Source organism: Diprion similis, chromosome 8 (genome assembly GCF_021155765.1).
Source record: "Diprion similis isolate iyDipSimi1 chromosome 8, iyDipSimi1.1, whole genome shotgun sequence".
Classification (NCBI taxonomy): Eukaryota; Metazoa; Arthropoda; class Insecta; order Hymenoptera; family Diprionidae; genus Diprion; species Diprion similis.
In genome coordinates, this window is record NC_060112.1 from 12,391,245 (window position 1) to 12,414,268 (window position 23,024).

General features: G+C 38.5%; 1 protein-coding gene across 4 annotated transcripts in view; it reads right to left on the reverse strand.

Moving 5' to 3' along the window:
- The window catches only part of LOC124408426 (NGFI-A-binding protein homolog), a 33,256-nt gene extending 14,583 nt beyond the window's left edge, over positions 1-18,673 (reverse strand). For all 4 annotated transcript variants that reach the window (XR_006929437.1, XM_046885311.1, XM_046885313.1 and 1 more), the window contains exon 1: positions 17,707-18,673. Coding sequence is in view for 3 of the 4 variants with exons in the window: in XM_046885311.1 (XP_046741267.1) it covers positions 17,707-17,959 (253 nt within the window). In the remaining variant the exon portion in view is untranslated. The remainder of the gene's footprint in view (positions 1-17,706) is intronic.
- Between the last annotated feature and the right edge of the window lie 4,351 nt (positions 18,674-23,024).

Genomic DNA, 23,024 nt, shown 5'->3' on the forward strand with positions numbered 1-23,024 from the left:
GTGTGTGTATATATATATATATATATTGTGTGCACGTATGCAATTGGAGAAATAAATATTAGCGATGCATGTATAGGTGAGCGCGCGAGCATGCAGCTCGTCGTCTGTATAGGTAATCCGACTAGTTTCTTGCAAATTTCGTGGAACGAGTGAAAAAAGTAGCATGCGGCGGCATGCACACTCGTACCGCGTATAAATTAATACCACGGTGGAAAAAAACTAGCCGTCGGTCTTATTACGAGCCAGTCAGTCCGGAGCGGCGCTGGTCTCACGCTATATACTCTCGTCGGCGCCCAGGTATCTCCTGGAGGAGGGATCGTCCGGGTCCGATACAGGGTTGAATTATCGTCAGGATCGAAAAAGAGGATCGCATGGATATCACTTCGAATTTATAGCTCGTAAGAAGTCATGTGATATTGTGGAAGAACTACCGAAAGTCGGTATGATATTTGGAAATAGTGTATAATAGGCACCTGTTACAACTTAAGAGGATGTCGTAGTTGGAATTTACCGACTGAGTAAAATTTCACTTATTTTTAATATTTTTTTAGAGCAAACGCATCACTGATGTAAAAATACTGCAGTCAGAGCTATTCTACATGCACACGTAGTAGGCTTTCATTATGGTAAAAATAATTCACGTTTCACTCAGTCGGTAAAGACTGGTTACAGCATCCTCTGAAGATGGCTCGTTGGCCAAAAATCGATACTTTTGTCTTAATTTTACATAAGTATTTATCAAATTATTGGGTTGGTAAGCCACGAAGATCTTCTTAAAATGCTGGATCAAAAGGTATTCGCATTATAAAAGAAGCTTAGATATCTATGCTCCATTTCAAATCGCTTTAATATTGCAAAATATCTAGTAAATGCGTTGGATTTTATTCCGGAATGGCTTATTTTGTTTTTGTTTGTAGTTTTTTTTTTAACAGTCAATACAGTACTGCTATCTGTTGATCAAAATCAATATCAGTGTGATATTGAAAAGGTAAATATTTACGGATGGCAATGTGATTAAAAAAAAAAAAGAGTCGTAGTAGCTAATGGCGTCATCGCAGAGTAAAATAGAACAAATATAACAGATTTTTAACGATTTCAGTACGATTTGAAATTAGTAAATTGATGTCTGAGATCTCATTTATAATTTCAGTTGTTTTCGAGTGTACTTTTCTTTTTTTTTTTGTAACATAGCTAACGAAAAAGTATTAATTTCCTACTCGTGTCACACTTTACTGATCAGCCCTTCGTTCCCGGATTCGAATTGAAAGATAAGAAATAAATAAACGAACCCTCAAAAATATCAATTTTATCGATTCAACAAGTCGTGAAAAAATATGATTAATCTGTACATTTGTGTGATTAATGAAAGATTATTTCGTAAATATTATACTTCTTAATCAAATCTATCACGAGAGCATTCTCAAACGCGTTGGCGTCTCAGCTGGTAACATATATGTATACAGATACACCTATCAGGGATTGAAAAAGGGAAGGTTTACGAGTTCTGTGCACTCGAGTCGTAAAAGTCAGGTATAAACGAGTCCCGGGTAACGACTACTACTCGGACTCCATTTTTCACTCGAACGTCAATCAGTCGATGATTTACCTTGCCGACAGCTTAATCGAGCGTAATTTGTGAAATAATGAAAGTTAAGGAGAAATTGTTTCGAGTACCTACATAAAAGCTGTCTTATTTTTCATTTCCCACACGTTTTTTCCATTCGTATTACGTAGACCGACAAGCCTCTCGATCGCTTTCCCAACAATTTAGCTGTGGTAATGAAATGTTACTGTTACACGCATACGCGTCTTCTGCAACTCGACTTTCCACATTTTAAAATTCTACAAAATCGATTTTAGGCGTTTTTCAAAATTCGACATCGTGACCCCTCTGTGATTTCTCTCCAATCTTTCTGCATTTCCAAGTCGATCAAATTCCAAAGCACGATATAGGCGTAATGGACAAGAATGCAGACTCGGTCACCTCTTCCATTTTCATTCCCGCATTGTCGCTGGTTTTTCCCCCTTTTCTTTTATTTCGTATCTTTTTTCCCCTCGCCGCTTGCCGTCCCAATCCCTCTCTAAATGGCAGTTTCTTTGGTTGGTCGAAAGGCACTTCTTCTCTCTACGAAACGCATCGGTGTATGACGACGAGGCCCCTGCATGCACGCTCGGCTAGGGAGGTAAAGGAGGATGGAAGAGGGTCTGGGGTTGTGGTTAACGTCCCTGGGCAGGGGGCAGGCAATATGTGCCGCCACCGGCCGGTCATTTACATAACGACTTTTTAGGTATAAAGAACTTTTTATCAACGTGCGACGCGCGATGCGATGCGATGCCGAACCGAGCTGAGAACTCCTTAACGCACCGCTTCCACTGCGCGTGAATCTATTATAAGGATTACACGTAGCTATATACTTATGCCGATGACGCGGTAACGCGGGAAAGCGAAATCCAACTTTTTCACTCATCCTCCGATACAATCCACCGGCTGCTGGGAAATATTTGATTCGTTATAGTTGCTAGAAAAATCTGCAAGCAGAATGGGTGGAAGCTACCGTTACGATAACCATTTAAGTAGTTTTCTAATCACAAGAATATTTGGTACGAGTAATTAATTATTCAGTGTGATCATAATTGTCGGTATCATATTTTCCGCTTATCACAACGTCCACACTGTTCGTTTAGCTTGCTATATTTTTTATATTTTTTTACTTGAATAAGATCTTGTAAGGTCAATTTATTGTTCCACCAGTATGAAATTAGCGAAAAAGTTGCATGAAAATATGTCATAATGAAAAATAATTAATAGTACATACTAGATTTTGACAAAATTGATATACATTTTCTACGCGTAACCGTATATTTTGATTATTGCAAAAAAATGAAAATAGTTAATGACTGCGTATAATAATCACACCTGGAATTTTTTTTCGGTAACGATACACTCGCATTATTCTCTTATGGCTTGATGGGTACAGTTGTTCTTGTTATTGTCATTACGTACGACATAAGCGTGTATACGTTACGTATAATGGAAAAACAAAAGTACATTGGTAAATACTTTGCTGCCTGATCGTAGTACGTGATCTGTTTGACAAATTTCACTTATATAAGGTGCATCAGTATCCTTCCAATATTTTTTGCTGCACCCTTAACTGCAGATATTCATACCTGCTTTACTACAGCGGACGTTGATCTTCGATCGATGTCAAAATGAAGAATTTTTTTCCTCTAGTTCAGCTGTCGCGAAAAGAAGTCGAAGAGTGAACTTGCTTCGGCGTATAAGGAATACTTTTTTTTTTCTTTTAGAGATAGTATTTCATCGAATATATTATAATCAGACATCTGCACCGCGAGTAGTCAGCAGGTACATAGGTAATGAATATTGCTCCTCGCAAAGTTAGAATCGCCTCTGTTTAATCTATATAAAAATCTCTGATGAACGAATCTGAACTTAATCATAATATAGAGAAGTTTTTTTGGTAGTAATAATTAAACCAACTGTCGAAATTCGAGGCATCCAACCGTGAGCGCATCACAAATAAAAGCAATCTGCTCAAGTTCGTGATATCAATTCGAAATGGGAGATTAGAAGTTGAAAGAACGCGTTGCGTTTTTTATTTTATCCGTTTGCGAGGATAAACGCCGTTTCTAAGAGATTACTTTTGTTTTTATGAAATACGTCTTGGACAGAATTGGATATTTTTTTTTCAACAACGACTAAAACGCTCACTGAATTTAAATTGATTTCTTATCAATTGTTTGTCAACGTCGAAAAAGCAAAAGACAACAATACTTCTAGGCATATTATATAGTTATTATTTATACTGAGATATAATTTATTGTCAGTAGCAGAATATTGGTCAATGCATTGATATTTGCAAGAAATTGAATGGACATATGTGGTGCGTTACTCAAAACCGTTCTAATTCTGTAACACTGTATAGAGTGTTATAGAAAAAAAAATCGAGGAAAATAAAGAACATCACGTATCATCGAGGGCTACTTTGATAATAAAAAATGAATCCACCTTATAAATATCACTCGCTTTATTTTCAAGAATATAAATTCACTTCTTCGTAGCACCTGCAGAGTTGAAAATACATCCATCGCCGTTTCGCCCGCGCACTTATTGAACCACCAATCATATTTATGACGTGAATACGAGTTGTGTGCCGAGCAAAGAGCAAAGTGCTTGAATGAAGAAGAGTGCATGCATTAGGATGCCTCATCCTGGCATGTACCGAGATGTATATGGGTTCTCGTGGTTATGGCCAGTCCGAAAACAAAGAAATTACACCGTCGAGTACGTAATATATACGTTCTCGTTGAGTAAAGGCGTGAAAAGACTCGCCTTATCCCCGTTGTATATGTACGCACACACATATATGTGGTTAGGAGATGAAACGGTGAGAATCGGCAAAAGAATGCGTGTGCAGGGGTGAAAAAAGAGAGAATACAAATGGAAGCAATCGTCATAATTATAATAACATGCCTACGCGTACTTGAGATGCATCCCCGAGTTGAGAAGGGGGGGAAAAGGGAAGAAAAAACAACAACAACGTTTCTGGAACTCCATGCATCGATGATATTTGCTGGTAGAATGCGCGGTAGAATAAATTTTACCAGTAATTACTGTAATAAGCATGAGTAAACAGCGATGGAAATTTTCTGACCAAATACGCAGTGACTTTTATAGTGGATAAAAGTGGATTTTTGTAATTACGGTACTACAGATTCGTCCGCAATTACAAATGCAAGATTTCGTGAATGTTTTTAGATTGCGATTCTCGAGTATCTGGCCAGCGCGCGAAACTAGCTCAAAACATATTAGAATCGGATGTAAATGACTGATTTTCATTAATTTCGAACGATCGAATAGCAAAACTTTTTTTGAATTTTTTAGTAGTTGAAGTATTATATCTTATAGATTGCGTTATTTGATTTTGCTCAAATTCATTTCCATCATATACTAAGAGTGTAATTTAATTCGAACTTTGCAACTATTAGGCCAAACAAGCGTACCTCAAGATTTTTCAAACGTTTCCCTCTTTCCTCCCAACTTTCGATTCACAATCAGTCGAAAGTCGACATTTTTTTTTTTTTTTGCGGCTTACAGAGACACGTATAGCATCGTACACGTGGTCGGAAAAATTAGCCCATATTAGAATAACCTGTAATCATTTTCGTTCGAGAGTTTGAAGTAGCCGTTGTCCGATGAACTAGGGCCATCATCAACGCGCAAAGAAGTTCCGCGGTATGGGATACCATGGGATGCCATGGGATGCCATGGGATGGCATGGCAGCGTAGCGTCCAAGCAGTCGCTCGAATCCTGACAGCGGCTACCCGACGACTCAGTCCATCTGCTATGTTTTGTTCGAGGGGGCAAAAACTCACCTAACCCTTCCTTGATTACAATACCGGCAAAAAACGAAATACTAACCGCTGCGAACGCGCTCTAAGAAACTAGACCTGTTTTTGTTATTGGCTGCGAACGTATAGAGCGAACCCATGCCAGGAGAACCTCGGGAGTTGGGAGACAACGGGAAGACGCAACGCAACGACGAACTCGCCGACCTCCTCCACTGGCACGAATCCTCCAGGACTTTCCATCCACTTTTCCGCCTCACGCGAGACGCCTCACTTCGCTAATTGCATCACCTGACAATTACCCTCACTCTGTCACCGATCGGTCTTTGATGATTTTCATTTTTTACCACAACCGAAATACGTATATATATAGTTTTCAATATAAAAAATGGAAACTTATTTTTCACATTTAACCTGCAGGATTCAAGATGTTATTTAAGCGATACTTATTTTAGCAGGAATTTCTTGAGAGTAAATTTAACGAATCAGATTTTTCTCAGTCATATAATTATATAGATAAATGTTTATCTTTACTCTTGCAAATTTTATTTATCGTTATCAAAATTCAGTTCGGTTTGTATGCATAGCGTAAAAAGTTTCTTCAAATTGGATTAAATCTGTAGTTGCTATACGTGTACTTGAATTTAGTATTATACATTGGTGAACAACTTAAACATTTGCTGTCTCCAACACTCCATTTTTCCACCGGTGTCTCTCCGGTTTTCAGGGTGTGTAGAAAAAAATTAACGAAGATTTTTCTCTCCTTTTTTATACATAGATATATCTATGTTACACGTACAGGTACAATAATAAGGTATCCATTCATCAAAATCGGACGAACAGTATGACTTTGATACGGAAAATGGAACGACATCCTCAAGGTTTTGTAATTTTTTTTTTGTTAATTAATGGTCTTTCTTCACTATACAAGGCACTGATATATCATCTACTGCACGATTATACGCAGGTGTTTCTTTTTTTTTTTTTGTTTCAACGTCGAACAAACAATTTTCGCTGTTTTAGAGATTTATCGAAAAAAAAATCTCAAATGATTGTTTTCCTACTAGAAAAAAAAAAAAAAAAAAAAAAAAAAAAAAAATGGAAAGTTGTAGCCATTTCTTTGCGATAAAAAATTATTTGATCTATTTCTTATCTAGAAAATGATCAACGTATCAAGTTATAAAGATGTGTAACGAACATTTCAAGCATCCTGCGATCAGGATATATTATAATTGGGTAAAAAACCTACTACTGGAAATCGGAAACGTCCACAGTAGCGTCACGATAGCATTTGGTGATGACAACGATGAGTGGTGGAAAGAAAAGGTTCTTTCATATATCCCGTGCAGTAAGGATTGTGGAGTTTATCTTCAAGTCGTATATCACTCTCTGGACAGATTGAATTATAGCTACAGAAGAGGCAAATTTTTAGTAGATACCCACACTCTTCGTCGCCGCGAATTATACGTGGTGTATAAAAATTTCGCGACATTGATTCTCCTCGTAATTAGTTTCCATATATGAATATTATGTCAGGTAGTGTATAGCAATCGACGTTTGTCGAATTTTATTATTTAAAATTTCATTCAATTTACTCACTAACGTTGACATTTATACGTCGTTTTCAACATTGTTATTCTGCTTCGTATGCAAAATTCCGATCGATCGAAATCACAATATGTTTCGAAATCGAATACATTCATCATTGAAAAATTTCATCTGAATTTCATCAAGACCAATTACTACCAGAATTTTCAACCAAGCGTTTAACGAACCGAAGTTTCATAAAAAGTATATATTAAATGGTGAAATCCACCCTCTTGGAGAGAAGGGTTAAAGTCGAGATAAATATTTGAAAAAATTAGTCAGTTGTTTTTGGATTATTTGAAGTTGATTTCAAGGAGAGCGGACAAATTCCTTGACACCCTAACCCTAGATCAGCTAACTAGACCACCCTAACGTAGATTGTACTTGTAACCCCGTCACTTGCGCAGTGTATCCAGAAATCTAGAAGCAGCCTGTATGCGCGACCATGTTACGGTGGTGATCATTGTTCTCTCCCATGTCCCCATGCACGGCATTTCACCCTCGGAGCTAGTTAACGGTGGATTCCCGACCCCAGAGCGGAATCTCCAACTGTCAAACGGCTGGAGGGTGAATTGGAACCACCCCGGACGGTTGGGGTAGGGCTTAGGGACAGGAGGCAGGTCAGGTACCGAAGTCCTGCCCCAAAAACACGCCTGCCTACCCCCGTCACCCCTTGTACTGGCTCTGAGGGTCTGAGCATGTGTGGGTACAGGTATTCGGAAATGAGCGTGCATACTCGTGTGCATTCTTACGGCATTGGGCGCACTCTGTGCACCCCATTCCCCTCCATGGTGCCCCTAAATACGTCGAAGAAAAAAATGGCGGGTTTCTTTTTAGGGATCTCGAAAGTCATGGTGGATGGATAATCCTAGTATGCAACGTTGATACTTTTATTTCACAATTTTGGAAAAATTTAATAAACACTTTCGGAATGTCTTCCGTTATAATATTGAAGGTATTATTGTTCATATCAGGACGCTTGAATGTTTTCGTATCGCATATATGAGCTTGTTTGTTATTTTTTGGAGCAGAGATTCTTTCTTTTTTTTTTTTTTTAAGTAAATACTTATATCGGGAATCGATTTGCGTTTCATTCGAATGATATTGTTTTGAACGTCAATAAAAACATCCCGCGAAACTGCAAAGTGCTGTATCTCATTTTTTAAACAAACACGGCTTTTCTAGCGACGTGGCGATAAAATCTGAATACGAAGAGCTGTTTTTATGCTTATGACATTGGTCGGTTTCAGTATCAACCTAGTAATAGGTCGTGTTATAGAAACTGTAATATTATTCATTTTTTAAGAACCACGATGAATCGATATTTCCAACCAATTGCGGGTATTCGTATACCTATATATAGGCCATGTTATATCCGTATCATGTAAACATCTACGTACGGTTACATACATGTTGCAATAATTATAAAATGTATAAGTTTTACAACTATAATCATAGTGAATATAGTTACTTGTACCAAATTTACTTGTAATTCCAGCCATATTTAAAACGCCATTGCAATGATACCTTTTTTTACTAGAAATTTCTACTAACTATATAATCAACAAAATTTTCCTTCGTGTACATTAATGTTCATTAATACCTTGGGATTCCGGCTAACTTGTTTTCGGTCCGAAACAAACTGCGAGCTCGATTTCTATACGAATTATGTGACAATGACTCCTACATCTCATGTCGGCTGCATCGCCAGTCATTGTCGCACAATTCGTATAGAATCGAGCTCGCACTTTGTTTCAGACGTGAAACAAGTTAGCCCGGAAGCCCAAGGCGTTAATGAACATTACTGTACATACCATACATTACGCAGCTGTGTTCCCGGATTCTTGATCCAGAATATAGATCACATCGTGTTTTTCCGAAAGTAACTATGTATTTATGCTATGTATACGTATACATATAAACTTGACGAAACGTAAAGAGATGCCTGTCGAATTCCCTTGAGCGTTAGGTATTCTTATTACGTGCGAACGCGTCTTAAAAACTTTCCAGATGATGAGGTAAATACAGATAAAAAGCGTAGTAGCCCTAATCTTCGACTGTACTTGACGCGGAAACAATTTAAATTACCTCCTGTATAATATAATCGGTCTCGATTTCTTACAAGATTTTTCAACAAATGATGTCGTCATCTAAGTAATAGAATGTTACTCGACAAAAATGTTTTTGTGTTAGAAATCTAAAGAAGCAGAACATTTTTTGTTTCTAGCTTTTTTTTCCGCGTATACCACGGAACCGTTCTATGCGAGTAGACGAAACTGTAATCAATATTTCACAATAAAGAAGGAGACGGAAGAAATCCATATTCGACGAAATTAGTAATTAATTACTGTGCAACATTTTTTCTAAAAATTTCGTATAGTAATATTATTTTTATAGAGAGATATCGTCAACAAGAATCAAAAATATCAGCGCGCAGACAGCTGATTCAAAGCATCGTTACTGAAGGGGGCAAAAAAAGTTTTTATCATAAAAACGCACAGAGAAGAACCTGTTATACAGTACATATGTATGTATGTAGGTAGGTATCACGTGAAAAATGACATCGTGTATAGTTAATAACATAATGAAATTACGATAAGAAACAGAAACAATGAAAGTTACTTTTTGTCAAATTTCAAACAAGACCTTGTTGTTTTCGCATTTGAGGATCATTAACGTCTACAAAATAGGTTGTAGGTGGGTCGTTATTCAAAGCAGCCAAGTGATCGGAGTTAACTTCCACTGTAAAGAGCAATAAACAAACGTCTACCATACACGTAGGTTTACATATAACGTATTGTATACGTATTGCCTGCCTCAAAACGAATTCTGTATAAAACAATTGGACACCATGACGAAGCATGAAAAGTTTTGTAAGTAATCGCGCGTTTTACAGTAAGATACAAAGTACTCGCCATGTTGTCTGCATGTACCGTATAGTATACATATAGCATCACGATGACAAGTATCAGTTGAATGTTTTTTCGCTATACCAGCCATTGAATTCTCGCAGAGAGACAGAGAAACACAGAGAGAGAGAGAGAGAGAGAGAGAGATTAGTCACCGACAATGAGAACAAGAAATCGCGGAGTTTCCCATCTCGCGGCGGCTAAGCTAGACAAGATCGTAATTCTCCCCTCCTCCCCATAGATATGGATGTGGCGGGTCTATTGCCGGCAATAGTAAAACCTGTCTACAAGTATATAACTGCATATACGTATTCTTTACACAACGTAGCGCGCAATCATCGCCTGGCGGTACATTACGCAAAAAAAAAAGAGGCCAAAGACAAAAAAAAAAAAAGAAAAAAAGAAGAGAGAAAGGCCGGGGTGGGAGAATCCAAGCAGGGGAAAAACAAAAGTGAAAAAGCAAAGAGCGAGAGAGAGGGGGAGGGAGGTTAAAAAACGCAGGAGATTTGAATACGGTGCAGAGTTTTTACTTCTTAAGGTGCATCTTTGGGTGTACTTTTTTTTGAATAATTTTTTTTCCCGCCTCCCTTCTTCCTTCACGCGCGAGGAGCAGAGCTAAGGTGGTTGTTTTTTTCTCGCGAGATGAGGGCCTTGCGCCCTGCGGAGGTCGACGATCTGCATACCTAAGCGTGGAAGGTAGGTACGCGGCGGCGTGCGAAGGGCTGCTGTGCGAGTAAGGGCGAGTATAAGTAATTTGGCCGTCCGGCTCGGGTCCAGCTGCCCTTCGCGTCTTTCCTGACCCTCGGGAACGTACACACCTATATGTATGTATATGTATACAGGTATACCACTGAGAGACCGCCGGCCTGCATCACCCTTTCGGATTAATACTTAGAACAAAAAATGTCACCCTTAGGTAACGAGCCTGTGTCTCATCCCTCCCTACCGCCCTCCCAACCTTCCATCCTTCCTTCCTTCCTTCTTTCCCTTCGTGCCGGTGCATGGAAGGGTATAAACCCACCTAGTTCTTTTTGTAATATATTCCTCGGCCTGCCGACTGATCTCGGCTTCTGCCTTATACGCGCGGTACAAAAAAAATCTAAGAACAGTGGAAAAAATTTTTAGTTCTATCTGTCTTTCTTCGTTTTTTTTTTTTTTTTTTTTTCTTTTTTACTTTCTCTCCCTCTCTGATCGCGGGTTACACACGAGTTCTTTATTCACACGGGTTATACCATGGGAAACAGGTTACAGGTTCGACGCTTCTTTTTTTCCATTCCATCTTCTACATTTTAGTTTTTTAATCTTTTATGGTGTATTCTTTTTTTGGTTTTTTTTCTTGTTTCTCTTTTTATTGTTGGTATTATCATTATTATTGTTCGTCGGGATTTTTATACTACGTCCTTATATTATATGACCTAATTCTCTCTCGTATATATTGGCTCTCATGGATCCCTGTCTTCGAATTTTAATTGTCTACTCATGTACCTCCGATTACCGTGCGAAAAATTATCTCACACGTATTTTTGTCGCATTTTACGTGTCACTTGACTGTATACCTACACTTACTTGTGTCAGACGTTTTTGTTCGTTAAAAAAACCAGTCAATGTTGCAGCTGCACAGTAGTTTTTAACCCGTTATAATCTGACGCACAACTTCCTTTGAATCGGTTGTTTTTTGGAATCGATAATCAACATATACGTGTACATACATAATACTACGTGTCTCAGACTGCATCGGATTGGTTGGCCCGATTGTTGTTTCGTAAAAAAATAAAATTACTCCCCCCCCTCCCCCCGAACTCGTAAGTCAATTGCGTTTCTTTTGTTTTTTTGAATATTTCTTCTTTCGATTTCAATTAAGTGCATTCGCGTTTTATGTAAAAATTTACATTTCAGAAAAAAATCAGATTCATAGTACTTTCTCGCTCTTTATCCAAATCCTTTTTACTGTGACAGGATACAACAATAAAGCAAAAGAACATAATTATTATCTTTTTAATTCTTACTCAGGTGAAAAGACCCTTTTCTTTATTTTCTCGTAAGTATCATTCATTTAACGAAAATTGTAAATAATATAAAGTACCTAATTACAGAGTTCAAACATTGGCCCAATTCTTTCTCATAAGGTATCAAACTTCACAAATTCTACTCGATCCCAAAGATCGTCGAACAATAATTTACATATAACTCAAGAATTTACGGATAAGCAGAAACAAATAAATAAAAAGTGTAAATCACGGACACACCATTTTTTTTTCCTTTACTGAAATTATAAAAAGATTTAACGGTATTTCGTTGCTATTGCAAACCTGGAAAATCATATTATGTTATAAATACACATAAATTTTGTTAACAAATAACATATTTAAACGTAATTTAGAAATGGTGAATTGCGTAATCGATTCAAACAATTCACCACTTTTTCGTACTAAACCAAATATTTGCCAGCTATTTCTATGATGCATTAATGACCCTGTGATGAGATCAGATACTCGTGTAAAATATGCACCATGGGATTCGAGTTATTCAAATTCTTTTCTGCATTTTTTCGTCGCTCCTTGCCATTCAGTTATGTACACATACATATATGTATACGTACGTATATACCTACAACTGCTTGACGATTTAAGATATTATACGAAACCTGCCTACGTACCTGCCTACCTACGCTAATTGTTTTTACTGCAGACGTGTTTTTGCAGTTTCGCGATGGTTTGTTTTCGCAGCCCGCGATTATCCTTACAGCGTCCTCTGCGGGAGATTTTTCGTGTTTCTTTATTTGCCTCGTGGATTCCCGCATTTCTTATTGTTTTACGACGAACCTGCACCGCAGCCGAGTGCTGCAGTCGCATAAATAAATATATATATATAAAGTGTATCATCGTTTTTATCGCAAGTTGCTCCTTTTTTTTACAGCTCGACTGTCCTTTTTTGCTTTTCATCCCAATCGGAGAGATCTCGTGCGTCACTGTTTCATCGCATTATTCAACTAGTGTAATATAATTTTTTTTTTTTAAATTTATTTTCTATTTAATTGTCCGGAACGACATTATTTTACAATCTTTAAACTGTCGTCATACTATATTTATTGCAACATGTAAATCATATTGCGAATAACCTTTTGAGAGAGAAAAAAAAATATCTCGACATGTATTTGAAGAAAAAAAAGTAAAAACGGAGGACAAAGTGCTCAACTTTCACTCGAAAAATCTGCAGCTATAGAAATTTCACATGCAAGTATTTAGGTATCTCTTCGATAGTTGGGTCAATACGTGATCGCGATATTCTAACGAAGTTCTGGGAGCGGATGATTTTAACGTAAATCGAGAGTGCGGCAGACATTCCAATCGGCAAAAAGTGCTAGGTTTTCCAACGACGAGTTCACAAAACACTATTAATTTATATTCCCGTCGCAATAAACCGAATAAAAATAAATTTCAAAAACTACAAACGGCGTGGAATAATGAAACCTTTTTTAACCGTTCCGAATCAAGATGAATGAAAAAGGTTTGGAAATGAAAAACTGGATTCGTTTCCAACGTTTAATTGATGCAGCATCACTTAGGTAATACAACACTTGTTGAGGGTGAATTGGAAACGTTTTGACGAGCTTCGAAGGCACGTAAATCTACGTTTCCGTCGTAATTTATCGAGAGGAAGATCACGCCTGAAGCGTATATAACTGATAGGCTAATCAGTGAGATGGATGACCGTAAGTAACGGCGAACCTAATCACGAGGTGAAAATCAAGCAGAGTAACTTCTACGTGTAGACAAATCGGGGTATATTACGTGTACAAAGTGCTTGTAATATTTGCCAAGCTCTTTAATTGTTTCGTTTAGCGATAAATATATCATATCTATGTGTGTGCGTGTGTGTGTTATTCATGGATATGCATGGAGCATCCATTTTTGGTGGAAAGTTGATATACAATATTATATGTACATGTATAGCGAAATTATATTCGAAGAACAAAATGAGAGATCGATCATACATGCAGAGCATTTTTTGTAGAGCTGTACGCTTTATTTCGAGTAATCTGTACAAGATTTCGAGTAATCTGATCAAGAGTATGTTACAAAGATCGGTGAGATGACGGTATGTTACGTGTCTCACATAATTAAATTTACTTCAGTCGGAGTAAAACCAGATATGGACCCAAAGTGTCACTCTAAATCCTTTGAAATTCGATAGGATTATCGGACAATGGCAGCATTCCAGACCAAAAGCCCACAGCAGGCGATGACGATTTCAAAAATTTCTGGACAAATATACTGAAGCCATTACGTCGGATGATGCTAGTTTTATTCTCGATTCAATTCTACTCAAATCTGGAAAAAACCATCAATTTTACGGATAAACATTTAAGTCGGTAAATATTTTCTCGAGAAATATGATTTCAACTAGCTTCCAGAATGAGTTAACTGACAAATCGCGGTATCAAAAATACAGGGTAACTCGAACACTGCGTTAAAAAGAAATCCAACAGCCTAAAAATCTCTCTTAGATTCATGCGCAGAGATTACATAGACAATTAAATGTGAGTTCAGCTGCTAAGAGCATATGGTGAACTTGCTCACGCGGATATTATACGGCCTATATCTTCGAAGATGAGAATCAAAAACAACGTGACTGTCGTAATAAAGGCGATTTTATTTGCCAAGGTAGAATAATAATAATAATAATGATAATAAAATCACAGAGCGAATGAGCAAAATTGAATGAAAAAGAAAGGATTTGAAAAAAACGTCCCTTCTCGCCAGTCCCTTTTACCCATCTCCTCGCATAGTGTATAGTCGTAAGTTCCGCGGTCATAACCCGTTCTCTTTTCTACAATCCTTGCGCCCCGCGCGTCCCTCTATATCATAGCTATATTACGTATGTATATTCACGAATTAGACGCTATTGGGGCGCAACCACCCACCGTCGGTTAGTAGAACGATCGCATTGTCAGGAATATAATGTACGTCCCCGTCCGTTTCTTGTTGGGCACATATCTGCCCCGCTGCATCTGTGTACATTACACACATACATAGTCGTATGCACACATCATGTACGCTCACAGCACAGTTCTTGGAATTGAGTATTTTATATTCAGTCTTCACCCTTCCTCGCTTAGATATAGGGTTTTGAGCCAACTTCGAATAGCTGCTATTGCACGATGCAGGGAGGATCGCAAATCAACAACGATTATATACGGCTGAGCTTCAACTTTGTTTCTAGCTTTGGGGGTTGAAGAATTGTCCATAATTATGGAACTGGGAATACTTTTCAACGCGACAACTTTTTTGAGAACCGATATGCGTTCTGTTATAATATAGTTTTTGCATGAACTAGAATGATTCAGATCCTCCATCTTTTCTCTGTACCTATAATTGGACCAATAGGAGGTGTAGAGAAATGGTGATTTTTAAACGTTTTCTTTTTAAAACTATAATACAGAGGACAAGTTTTCCTCTAATTGGAATACAGGTCGACGTTCCTCGGTGCATTTTCATGCAAATATTTGGGGCACTCTGCACCAGTTTTTACAGCGCGTTATAGAACTGAGCCAGATGATGGGAGAAACTGAATTATGAGCGTCGAAGTTCGTTGTCTACTGCAATTTACCGCAAGTTGTCCAATTTCCTGTCCACAAATGAAATTCGCCCCAACTTCCGAGGCCCTTACTGTAAAAAATAGTATGTTCTAGATATATATGAGTGATTAATCGTGGACGATGACTGGACGTGATATAACTGTTATCAGAGTAAGAAATGTAGGCAAGAAGATGTAGAGAGATGAGAATTTAATTTGCTAAAATAACTATTAAAAGCAAACTGTCATGAGATTGAAATAAACATGGTAGATTTAACACGCAATATCACGTCAACTTCATAGTAGAAATAGTACCAGATCTAGCAATCAGGATTTAACTTATCATATGCTCGGATTCCCTGAAAGAAACGTTAGAAAGCACGTTTTCTCCTTCTAAAAATGGTATGCGGCGAATCTAGTGTAACCACGAATCCGTTGAAAGTGTGTATCAAGATACCAACATACCATATCAGTGCAGCTAACTCTGGTTTGCGTTTGCAATATAATGTACATACAACTGTAGACTGTCGGAGGAGAAAAGCTTTTACTGGTACGAATCCATAACTTTTTCGACGGTTTGACGTTACATGCCGGGAAAGATTACATAGTTCATACATCTAACAATAAGCTATAATCTGACCCACGATGTGCACAGTTTCAGTTGGTACGCATAACGAGGTAGATTCTACGTTCCAGATCTGTTACGAAACTGAAGATGATACAGTTGAAAGGTGGAAAAACAATCTGGCTTTTGAACCTAGGTATTTAGAAAGTGCTTTTTACCTCTCTAACTCAGCAAGCTGGTTTCGAATTATGGAGTTTGCGGGTCGAACGTTCTGAACAGCGACAACAAGTTACGTCAAGTTAAAAACGTGTTTCAACAGTTTTTTTTAGCGAGTTGTACTGAACGCAGTTGTCGATTTTATTATACCCCTTTTTTCACCTTAACAAAAATTTCGTTCGTATTCCTCTGTCGTAAACAACACTCTGTTTTCATCGACAAAAATAACGATATCGCATGAATAACGTGTTTATTTCACGATATTTTGACATTGGTTTTCGCTTAGTTATATCTCGTAAATGTAATCAAGCGTTGCATCGTTGAGATTGAACCCAAACGATGATCATTCGAGCACAATTTACGCTGAAACTGTTCATGTTATAGATTATCAAGTATACATATTATGCCATCAAATGATCGTCTGAAAAGTCAAACACTGTCTGAATTTTGTCCTGCTTTGTACAGTTGTTACCTGCAGCCAGCAATTACTCGCGAGACTTATTACAACTACGAGAAACAATGTGGACCAAGTTAACGAACCGTAAACTTACAGACTGTATCTTTTGTACATGAGACAGCCCTCTGCCAGTGTGCAGAAAAACAATAATAGATTATCTTACGAATCGAACTAGTTTCGGTGAAGAAAAAAACGAACAAATAGAGGAACCGCATCTTTGCTATACTCTCGGTGTAACCTTTCTTGCCCGTGTTTGAAAAAGTTGATTAATCGTAAATTGGTTGTATTTTTGTGAAATAAATATCGGGATGCACGTGTGAATAAAAAACGCATGGCACATTCGAATGTAAGGAATAGCGATCGCTTCCCATGTTACAACACTCCTCTTGTGCATTAATTGTCCTTTTTGTCACATCCTGTACTTATAAATTCGTTATTTAGATAATGCTACAGACAGTCTTTGCTGTTCGCGTTGAATGTCGCTTGTTTTGGTTAAATAATCAAAGCCTATGCATCGTTGACATGCAAATCTCGTCACAACTACACTAGGCGCAATTCTACAAAAAATGCCGAACATGACTAACGAAAAAAATTATTTGCTTTACGCAACAATAAATTCCGCAAAAATATATTTGTGCACAGAATCGCATCTATACCACACCATTGCAGAAATACATTTTCTGTCATTATGCTGTTCCATAAAACAAAAAAAAGGTTACATCGACAATTATGTCCGGCATTGCTCGGGTTTTCTGTAAAACTCGCCGCTTGACGCCAGTAAATAGGCAACCGTATAGCTTAACACATTTCAAACACGTTAGGACACGATGCTTCGGTTGCCTATTTGCCGGCGCTAAGTGATGAGTTTCACGAAAGATTACCAGTATAACAGGTATAGATGTACAGAATCGCGGCTTATTGCGGCATTTTCAGGCCGCGAAATACTAGTGCATGAAAAATAACGTGACAAACGTCACTCTGTCGAAATTTCTTGCCGCGTGTATTTGAAAAATCCGTTACTCACGAGTGCCGTTGACGTTTCTGCTTAGTATCCTCGGCCCCGACGCTGACTGGTGGGTGCTAGACTGGGGCAGCTGGGACTGCACCGACGGGCTGGACACCGCGTTGTTGATTGATACCGACGCGCTCGTCGCGGCGACGGAAGCGGGGGTCGGCGTCGCGGTGCACGCCGGTGCCGGGGAAGGCGTCGCGACGCCGCGGAGTGTCTCTTCGCCGGTCGTCGACGAGCTGCTGCACCCTCCGGCATGGACGTCCATGGCGTCTCGGCGCGGCGCGATTACAATACAAAATCCATGCAATTCGAATCGACGGAACCCTCGCGCTATACTCGCGCCGTCACTACTCAGGATCGATTCCTGGCCAATCCTTACACCGTCAATCTTCCCTTAACAAATCTGATCTCGCTGTATGTGGAAACCGGGACTCGCTCATTCAGCACCTCGCCTCGAAACTTGTCTTTATAAGTGTGCAAGGGATAGTGGTAGATATCTACTACAGTAATTTATCTAGCCAAAGCACAACCCTTCTTATCTTATTTTTTATAGTACAACCAACACCACAATCGAACAACAAATATACTGTCAAACGGTACGTAAAAAAAAATATGAAATGAAAATAAAACAGAAGAACTAAAGTAAAAAGATGCAAAAATAACGATAATACTACAGGAGTTAAAATTGTTATATACTGCACTCAAAACGGTAACGCGACAAAAACAACTGCAGTCACACTCAGGAGGAAATATCTTATTGTTCTTGTTATTGATATTGCAAAGCAACGTCAAGGCACGCGGTTCGATTTATTAGCGAGTCAAAACGCGCAAATTTATCAAAGATTTTCTTCAGTAGCAACAACAACAACAAATGCAGCAGGAACACGTGAACGCGTGCCGCAATCACGAACAGGTAGGTATATCAAAGTCTGTATAACAACGCAGAGGCTGCGGCACTTTATAAAACGGTGTTTCACCGGAAGTGTAAAAAAAAGTATACAAAAGCCGATATTCGCACTGCGATTACGATGATAATAATGATAATAATACTTCCAAAAAATCGATTTTTCTTTCGTGTATTATAAACGTTCAAATCTAACGTGTTGTTTATTTATACATTTGTATATGTATGTACAGAAAAGTGAGATACGGTAGAACAGCGACGACGCTACCAGCTCGACTTCATGCTGCACATTGTTTGGCCTCTCGGCAAGGCTGCGTCGACACCTCTCCGGCAGTTCCACCACTTCCACCACCTCGCAGACCGCCGCCGTCGCCGCCGCCGTTGTTGCCGCCAGTGCAACGGCTCCTCCCCGGTCCTCTTCATGCCCCCCCCCCCCACTTGCCCGTTCGATCCCCCGCCCCACCCCACGGCCGTGGCTCACCTCACCCCGCCCGTGACCCAAGCCCCATACCCTCAGCGTACATACCCACGGCGCCCGCTCCACCTTCCAGAAGTCGACAAAAAAGCATCCGCCGTCCTCCTCCCCCCGGCCGGCAGGCAACTCTCGTGGGGCAAAAACTAGCCTCCCTCCCTCCCTCCCGTCGCTTCGTTTCTTCACCTACCGTTTCGCTGAGCGTTTCTACCCCGCCCCGCCCCGCGTCGCTGCGGGGAGCCCCGCTGATCGTCCTTTTCCTTTTCCCGTCCGTACACAGGGTGGGGGTGAGAGTGCAGAAATATTGGAAAACAGAAGAGTCGCGATATCGAATTTTTCTGAAAGCGAAAACGGATTTTCGTTGACTTTCGAAATGTAGAAAAGGTATAGATTAATCCGAAATATTGTATTTATAAGAATATAGGTATGTACATAGAAAGTCAAAACATCAGAAAACTTGCGATTCTGCATATATGTACCAGCTAGTTTGGCTTCTTATGTTCTAATTAACATTTTAAGGGTGCATTGTGACTTTTTTTACATATACTTCGACTTACTATACTTTCAAATTCTACGAAATTGATTATTTCCTCTGAGAAAATCCAACATCGTAATCCAACCTATGTTTTACCTATTTACTGATATTTCTACGGTCTAACCCTGGCCCGTCGGGGGTCCCTGCTTCTCCTGTACGTAGGCACTACGCCTTACGCCTCGAGCGTCGGAGCCCCGTGAGGACGAAGGAGACATTTCGGAACCCCTTCTCCATCCTAAACGTCTTGCGCTTGGGGTTGGTACCAGCCCCTTTTTTACCTCCCTCCCCTCAGCCGTGCCCCCCCCCCCCTCCTTCCCCTTCCCCTTTCAGACTGTCCGCTGCACCTTGATGTGCGCCCTGGCGAACGAACGAACGAGTTCGCTTCCTGAACTTCCCCTTTTCTTGGCGTCACAACTCACGAATCGTCTTTCGCGTCTCTCTCGTCTCTCGTCTTCGAACCGGCGTGACGCTATAAGTTCGTGTGTTCGCAGACCTTTACTTTTCGCGCCGAAAAAACTGTGAGGCTTTTTCATTCGGGCGTCGTTTCTTTCGGAACTTTTTTTTTTATCCTCCTCGGGCTTCGTACGGTCTTTTTTTTTTCTTTCTTACATGCTTTCCTTTTTTGCTCTCGCTTCTCCTTCCTATAATGCTTTTTCTTGGTTACTTTTTTTCTATCCCCATCCTCGACGTACAGTATACGACTTACACACCGTGAGAGAATTCTCGAATTTGCATATCGAATATCTGATAGGTCGTGTATACTTCTATCTATCGTCATTCTTTTTGTTTCCGTCGCGTTCTGCCTGATATTCTTGGATCGCTCTCGGATCAGACACGCTAAAAACGAGACTTATATAATTCGTACTGCTGACCGAAAATGGTTCAGGAGTTTTCACCTGTCATCTATCCCGATGATCATACTGCAGAAGTCTTGTACAGCTGCACCAGAATTTCGGGTTATCGAATTTGTTCGACGCGTTAATTATCATAAACCTTGATAGTATTCAGATATGACAAACGTTTCTCGTAGAAGTCAACTGTCTCTTCCATCTTTTTATCAAATGTTTCTAAGTAAAGTTCGCCAATTACTTTAACAAGTCAATGATCATCGACGATAGTTCGTGGAACCGATAGTCTCATTCAAAGATGATTTTCTAATTGTTCTAACAATGGAATCGCGATCTAGCTTTCATAGATAGTTTTAGAAGTACAATTTCACAGATGTAATACTCGAAACCGTGTTAAGGTTTATAATTGCTGCTATTATACAGTATCGAATGGACCTCCCAAACTATCAAAATACGCGTAAAAGACTTTCGGAAAGTCGGATCAGCCAAATAATCTTCCTTCTACTAATAGACTCTTTTCGTCGTGATTATACTAGCCACTTATCCATTGAATTAACATCCTGAACGGCGTTGGTGTTTTTATTGCGAATCATGACATATTATAAAGAACGCTGGAACCTCTCCGTTAACTGTTTCAAAATGAGTTAGACTTAAATTTCGGATCAAGCTGATTCAGATTCACTTACGACGAATACATGTTCTGTTTATATATGCTATAAGCCAATCATAGTTAATATTTTAACATTATTTGCACCGGCAATAAGAAACTGACAAAAATTTGGCCTTGTATTAACTGCAGGATGTACAAGTACTCGAATAAAATACTTATCATTTAACTCGTATGTAGATTTTCCGTGATGGTACCTTAGTATTGAGTTATTTTTTGGGGGTTACAAAATTATTCCGTGATTCCCCAAATTCAGTGGGCAGCCAAGTATCTTGCTATGCTGTCCCTGGATTCTTATTTACGAGCAAAAACAATTGATTTTTGTTGAGCCTAATGATATGCGTGGGATAAAGAAATTTAAATAATCGGATTTATGTATGATAATTTAATGAACTTGCAGAGTAAATTCCAATGTATTAAATTCAACAATATTTGTTTTCAATTTCATATTAGGTACTGCGAACTTGTGTAGCAAATACGCCGCAGGCTTCTGGTATGATGATCATTTTATTATAATTTCGTCTAGAGTAAAAACAAGTTTTTTTCTTCACCTTTTGTTGACTTCCATACCATCACAGCTTTTTTTTTTTTGAAGTGCGATGCAGTTATCCTTTTTGTATCTACACCAATGCGAAAATATTTATGCGATAGTCCTTTCACAGAGGAGTTTTGCATTGTTTCGATACTGGCATAGAAAAACGTAATTTGTTTTAAATTATCTGTATCATTGTTCACTTTATACAGCAGGATTTATTTTTTATTTAAAATATCGATGGTATTTATTCATAGCACATTTCGTCGTCTTCCTAAGGTCTTCCACACCTCAACTATGAGACCTGTTTTTAAAGACTGTAAGATGTGAGTATTCTCGCTATTGTTTTATTTCTTTTTAGCTGTAGGGACATATGAAAATCTTTGAAAACTTTTTTGACCGAATCGAAACATCTGTTGTCAACTAACTAATTGGGATAAGATTAAAGAAAAAAAATATGTGTGGCTGAAAAATCTCACAGTGACGTACATGACTTTATTACTTGTAACTTTCAAATCTGAAAAGTCTTTGGGTTTGGAAAGGACAGACGGTAATAAGTAAATTTAATGAATTTTTCAAATTTTATATTGTACACAGTATTTTCGGTAAAAGGAAACTGATTGTTTTCTTATCTTATTTAAAAAAAAAACTAAAGGTTAAAATTCAACGGGTTGAAAAAGATACGATTGGATTTGTGTATATGTATAACATCAAAAACGGTAAAATTCAATCGCACACCTATAACATCTGCAATTGTCATTTATAACTTAATTGGACAGATATTGGGAACAAATTTTTATGTATCCAATACGCATACTCGAGGAACAGGATTTTACTTCTCATGAAACTTTTCCACATTGATGCTGCAACTATTTTGCTAAATATGCGAAGGAAAAATTTTCTTTAATGACACACTAATTACGTACAATTATTATTGAAGCTTAATCTCAAGGACTTATAAGTTCTCGAAATATACTTTTGCAGTGCATTCACCTTGTTAAGATATAATGTTAAGACTGTTGTGACTATTTGTTATAAATTATACGATGGTGATTTGTAAAACGACTAATTGTAAGCATTTGTTATTCAATGATCAGAAATGTGTGCCAAATTTTGGCTAAAATCAATTCATATTGCAGTCTAATTTCGCCGCGCCATTCCATACAGAAAGCACCTAAGCTTGAATTGTAGGACCTACAATTTGTCGAAAGATCAAATATTTTCGCAAGTCGAGGTATTGAAGACTAAGAATGCAAAAACGACATCCACAATATCGTAGAAACCACAACTGAGAAAATACCATGAAAATAAACTGCAATTTTTCTTTATAGGATACATAAACCGCAATCAGACATCAGAAGATCAGAAGCGT